Below are 6413 nucleotides of genomic sequence, written 5' to 3' on the forward strand. Positions count from 1 at the left end.
AAAGAAAGTAATAGATGTGTCATGTGCATTTTTAAACTTCCATTTATCAAGTGTGTATTTGATTCCCACAGCAACGCCATCAAGTGTTTATTGTTTGTACTCTTTGAAGGAGTAGGACTTGAGGTTCAGAAAGAGCCATGTGACAATAGCACTCAGCTGAGTAATGGCAGAGCAGGGACTAGAACCTAAGGCCACACTGTGGCTGCCAAAGTAACCTCAAAGAACTCCAGAGAGAAAAGACATCTCCGAGGCAGAGATCATTGAACAAAGAGCTGTGGGTTGCGACAGTGCAGAATGCACAGCAGGCTTTCAAGGGCATGGTACAGAGCATGATGCTCCCTGAGTTGGTTTGGTGGCTGACAGAGCCCATTCCTCCTCAAAGACACAGCCTGTTAGATGGAAATGTGGTTCACAGGGTCACCAGGTCCAACCTTCCACTGCTACTTGTCCTAATCTCACGCCCCAATACCAAAGACTATTGCTTGTCTACTTGGTTCTTCCCATTCAGAGTCTGGGTGGTGTATCTTCCTCCTGTGGGGCTTGGCTCTCTCTTGGAAGTTGAAGGCTTTGGTTCTCAGATCCTCATTCACTGGAGCATTCTCCTTCAGCATCCTCACTCTTTCAAGAAAGGAGGTCTGGATCTGATGACCAGAGATCTGGGCTCCACTCTGAGCATGCACGGCCTTGCCCAACCCTTGGCTTAAAGGCCAGCATTCAGAACCAGGCTTGCCCAAGATAAATTGGCTTCAGAGCAGACAGCCTTCTCAGCAACAAGCAGAAATTTGATGAGAAGGATCAAGGTAAATGCATCCTTTTCCACCAAGTCACTGAGAGAGAAGCCTTATGTGTTAGGGGACAGAGAGAGGTTTCTGTGTGCTTCTGGTATCGGCCTCAGTGGTTGTGGACTTAGGTCAAGACAAAAGAGAGAGCCACATGTTGGCTGCTAGGCCTCAGACAGCTAGCTGTAGGTATCAAGGCAGAAGGCAACGTCTTTCCTAAGACATTTGGCAGTATTTCCTGGACCTGTTTAAAGGCTTCACACAGAAAGTGAGTTAACACTGGTATGTCTATGCCAGGGTCAAGTCCAGCAAAAGCCTTTCCCTCCAACAGGGACTTACAGGAAAAATCTGCAGGCTCATATTTCTCTACCCTGGGAGGCTCTCCTGGAATCCAGGAGGCCATTTAGTGTCGAATTCAGCCATGCTGAGCATCACATAATGGAGAAACTGTTCAAGCCATTCTATATAGGAGCCTGAAATCTCCACAATGGCTGCCAATGCCCGGTTCTCTGGAAGGAGACTCAGGTCTCTTTGCTTTGGCAAAAAAAAAAAAAAAAAAAAAAAAAAAAAAAAAGAAAGAAAAAGAAAAATGACCTCGGGACTGCCTGAAACCAGACACCCCAGGCAAAGCCCTTTGGTAGCTCTTGAAAAAGAATCACAATAGGATTTTTCATCTCGGTACTCCATGAAGCCAGAGGGTGTCAGCCTTCACTAAAGTAAAAAGCAAGTTTGTCAGAATCAGGGCATGAGTTTCTGCTGATAAAGCTGCCTGCCACCACAGAGAAGTTCTGAGCTCGTCAGCCCGCAAGCTGGTCTGAACAGGCACATTTTTGCACTGTGTCTTTTGGCTGCTGCTTCAAGCTGTCTTTTGGAAGTCAGTTCTCAGAATGCAGATACTCTACACCACATTCAGGAACACCTCAGGGCACACCAGCCATGCTGAGCAGCAACCGGGCTGAGAGCTGGCACAGCCCCGAAGCATCAGGCTCAGTGTGTTGGGGGTAAGGGGGTAAATTGTTTAGGAATGTGAGCTACTTGGGCTAGCTGCCTGGTCCAGCTTTTCCATGCTGCTTATAGATGTTTTTCTGTTTGTGTATCTTGTATCAGATCTGAATATACTGCTAAGTTTTCACTTGTGTCACATTTAGTAGAAAAAATAATGAACTCTCATTTCAGCAATGATGTTGCACTGCTTAATGAGATACACTCTGATAATGCATTTGTTAGTCGATTTCATCCTTGGTTGAACATCATAGTGTACTGACACAAACTAAGACAGTCACGCCAGCACTGGGTAATGTAACATTAGCGGAACTCTTTCCGAATTTTTTCCTATTACTTCTGTTGTTGCCTGAAACCTAGTTATGTGATGCCTGACTGTCTATTAAATAAAATGCAAACCACTTCTGTGAGTGGCATGTAGTCCTTGACTCTCCTGTGGAACCAAGCTCTTAGTCTGAGGGCTCTTGTCTAGTGCTCTCCAAGGAAATGAACATAGGCTTCAAATAGTCCAGACCTAAATCACCTGGAGCTGTGGTTGAGTTAGGAAGCCAGGATTCTCTTCACCTAGGGAACAGTAAAAGCAATGGTGTGCATTTAGCAAGAAAGAGAAAATATTGGCTTAGTCTTCCATCCATCCATCCATCCATCCACTCTTTCAACAAATACTTATTGTGTGCTGTGTGTTTGGCACTGTTCTTAGAGTTTGGAAAGATCACAGGAAACAACAAAGCTCCCTGCCCTTGGGGACCTGGCACTCAGATAGGGGATACAGACAACAAAAATGAATTAATTGCTGACTAAATTCGGCAAGAAGCAAAAAATAATAAGTAGAGTAGAGTAAAGTAGATAGAGAGGAAGGGGAGGAATAGAAAGTAATGTTCTGTCCAACATGTTTTCAGGTCTGAATATTTCTTACATGTATAATAATTGTGTAAATCCTGATATTGATTGCTGATTTTCATTGAGGACAGTCCTGTGATAATCACTGTGCTTGGGATTTACTTGGCTGTTTCACTTGAGCTGTGAGGCTTCCTGGCTCCTCAGACCTCTCAGACACAATACCAGAACTTAGTGGCCTTGGCCTTCTCCATCTTCATGCTTTGTCTTTGCAGCAGGAATTGCTCCAAAAACACTGGTCTTAATTTCAAATTTACATTGTGTGAATGTTCCCAGGAAGCCCAGTGTTCCCTAGAAAGCATCTGTTAAACTCCATAGTAAATGGATGTAGGATGTCCTTCATGTCTTTCGTATTTCAGGTGCCAGTGGCAGGATTTTCTATGCAAATAGAGAGGAATGGAAAATCAAATGGTGAGAGACCTGTGGTCTTTGTTGCTGTGAATCCACATACTACTCCATGCATTGGCTCAGTCTGTGGCTGCCAGCATTGGCCAGATTGCTTACTCCGCTGTAACTTCACAGTGAGAACACAGCTCAGGCTGATTGCTGGATGGCTTGTTTCTGTCTCTTCCTCTTTTACCTACAAGAGAACACACAGTTGTCTGGGAATTCCAGGCTTTTGCCATGTGGTAAGCCTGCATTGACCCATAAAAATCTTCATCCTTCCCCAGGCCTGAGACTTAACACAAAACATGGAGCTGCAAGCCACTTCCATGGTAAGGCCCCAGCTTCAAAGCATAATTGGCCATTTAGAGTTATAGAAAAATCTTGTGATCACCCACCCACTTTTGGAGAGAGAGAATTCTCTCCTGTATTCAGGAACATTTGTATATCTGTTCTTCTCCTGGAGCTAGAACACAAGAACAGAAAAAAGCTCTGATTAAAAAGTCAATAGCCATTATAGCCATGACCATAATTTGGGCTATATAAAATGGCTCTTCTGCGTGGGTATAATATAGTTTTCAAGTAGGATTAAAGCCTTCAACAGACAAATGAGAAGAAGAGTTGATCAGAAAAATTTGAGGTAAGGTTTTTTTAATATGTGCAAAAAGCCAGAAATCAAGTTAGCCTTCAGGCGACACAAATTTGCAGATCTCCATGATTTTCTTTCTCCTTTTGCTTGAATGTATCACTTTCAATTCTATTTTCTTTTCCCTTCGTGTGTCCTACACACCTCCTTGAGTGCATTCTTCACCACGCTGTTTTCCTGGTGTCATTACATGTCCTTGGCTTCCATGCTTGAATCACCAGTCACAATTTTTGTTTAGCTTCCATCTCGATGGCCTTGAATAGCCCTCTCTCCTAGCCCCACTGCTTTTCTCCCTCCACATCTCTCCACTTCACTCACACACTGAACATCATGCCATTCCCTTTGCTTTGCTTCTACCTGTGTTTCTTACTCTCTCCTGGCCAGCAATATCACACTCCAGTCCCACAGTCCCCATGAAGGCCTCTCCATCCAAGTCATGCTCCCTTCTTAATCTCCAGTAGCTCTCAAGAGCTCTACATTGCCTTGGACACAGGACCATGTCTCCTCACCATCCTAGAGATCATGTTATACCTAAATGCAAGGGTGAGACACTTGTTTTGTAATACTTAACCTCTACTCTCTGGCCAAGCACACAATGCAGTGCACATGTTGGTCCCCAGTAAGTCATTGGAGGCCAAACTAGCAACCTCTCCCCTTCCCCGAGAAGATACTTTGATCACTCTCACCTTTCTTTTCCGTATCTCATTGCACACCTCTGCACACCTCCTCAGACTTCTTGGAAAAAGTTCACAGGGCCATCGGCCTCCTTCCAACTCATAACCAAGTTAACTTCCCATTTCTTGATTTGTCCTGAAGCAAAAAGGATCTATTTTCAGTAGAATTGTGAAAGAATAAAAGTAAAAACTAAAAACAGCTTAAAGGAGTTTTGTCTCTTTGTCACCTTCCCTGCCCTTCCTGGCCTTCCCCATCCCCCTTGGGTTCTGTTTTGCTTTTTATGCCAATTGCCAAAGACTGTAATTTTAAAACTGAGCTGGCTTTTCCAGAGCTATGAGGAATGTGCATCTGCACGTGGATTTTTCCATAAGGAAATTGTCCCTGTCTTTTGGCTCTTCTTAGCCAGTAACAATGAGACCAAGCTATGGGATGCAGCCATCCATCTTCCCAGGTCTTCTTCTAATTTGTTTGAGAGGCTCAGAAGAAGTTGAGGGGATGGTTTGCGTTTCCCCCATCAGGCTGCTGTTTGATGAGGTTTGTGTTCCATTTGTTCTGATGGTTTTTATGGTTTCTTTGTTGTTCGTGGAAAGACTTTGAAAGTCATAATTCTGTATCCTTAAGCCCTTCTGCTATTCCTGCTCCGTGTCTCAATGGGAGTCACACCATGAGAAAGGAAATGAGAGAAGTTTCCAGCCAGTCAGTTAAGCAGTTTCTGAGCATGGCTATAAAGCATGTGGATTCTTTCAAGAAAGGCTAGAAATCACCATAGTTCATGGTTCATAGTGTATTCTTAAAGATATCTAGAAACAAGCCTCTAGTCTCTAGTCCAGGCAGGAAGCATCTCTCCATCACTCATCCCACCCCCTTGCTTTATATTCCAGGGTGACCTTGAACTTACTACGTAGCCAGTTTGGCCTAACATTCATGTCCTCTTTCCTTGGCTTCTGAAGTGCCAGGATTATAGGCATGTGCCACCACGCCTAGCTCCATCACTCATTTCTTAACCATTCCTTCTTCCAGCCACTTCTCTAGCCTTTTCTCTTTCTCTGTAGCCTTCGGGCCTCTACCAACAGAAAAGTCAGACAGACCTAAGACAGTCTAGAATGCATCACACCTCTTAGCATCCTCTGCTATCACAACACCAGTGTACTAATTTAAGAGGCTAGGGTTGGCCTCCAAGGAAAGTCAGGCTTTGAGACACTCTTCCCATGGCATCTTGCATCTAAGCATTCCCCATCTATGTGAACGAGCTTGAAGGACTCCGTTATGTGCAGTTCCAGACATTTTTTCTTTCTAACCTTGTGTTAGTTTGTATTTGTAGAAAGTTTTATAAATGTTTCATATATACTATCTCGTTTGATCATTAGCACAACCCCATAGGGTAGATAATTCTTTCTGTAATTTTTTATTTCCACATGAAAAACTATTAGGGCTTAGAGAAGTTTTACAATTCATCCAAGTTCTCAGAACAAATAATGGCAGGGAATGAACTTGAATCAACCCCCTGACTTCAAATTCAGGGTTTTTTCCCATGACTTTGGCTCCTAGATAAGAATGAACTCTTCTCAAAATCAGTGTTAATATTTCTTCTTTTACCCCACCCCTAGGGAAAGAATATACTTCAGTAATATAGTGATGCTTAAACTTTTATTGCTGAATTAAATTTAATTTCTTCTGACCACTAATCTTCATGCAAACTTTCTGCAAAACAAGCAAAGCTAATGTCTCCCTACTTGTTGTTTTTCATTAGACCCTTCTTATGACTCAGTCAGGAGAGGAGGATGGGGCAATAACATGAATTCTGGCCTCAACAAAAGTAAGTAAATATCATACCATTCTCTGAGAGGAAAACATTTTTCTGAGGATGTGTGGGAAATGGGGTCATGAGATAAAGAATAGGACTAGCATTTGTTTCCATGCTTTTTGAGTTCATATAAGAGTGAATAAATTTTCTGGGGCTCAAGAGAGTAACTTGGTGTGTTTAGCATCCACAAGACCCTGCCTTCAACCCCCAACACCAAAAAAAAAAA

The 6413-nt window shown here is 43.2% G+C and overlaps 1 protein-coding gene across 4 annotated transcripts in view; it reads left to right on the forward strand.

The window, feature by feature from the left end:
• Fli1 (Fli-1 proto-oncogene, ETS transcription factor) overlaps window positions 1-6413 on the forward strand; it is a 126686-nt gene that overhangs the window by 113176 nt on the left and 7097 nt on the right. For all 4 annotated transcript variants that reach the window (XM_010616556.3, XM_010616558.3, XM_010616561.3 and 1 more), the window contains one exon: window positions 6134-6199. In XM_010616556.3, the coding sequence (XP_010614858.1) occupies window positions 6134-6199 (66 nt within the window). The remainder of the gene's footprint in view (window positions 1-6133; window positions 6200-6413) is intronic.

This window comes from Fukomys damarensis, unplaced genomic scaffold, assembly GCF_012274545.1.
Source record: "Fukomys damarensis isolate Sample0158 unplaced genomic scaffold, DMR_v1.0_HiC HiC_scaffold_16, whole genome shotgun sequence".
In the NCBI taxonomy this organism is placed as follows: Eukaryota; Metazoa; Chordata; class Mammalia; order Rodentia; family Bathyergidae; genus Fukomys; species Fukomys damarensis.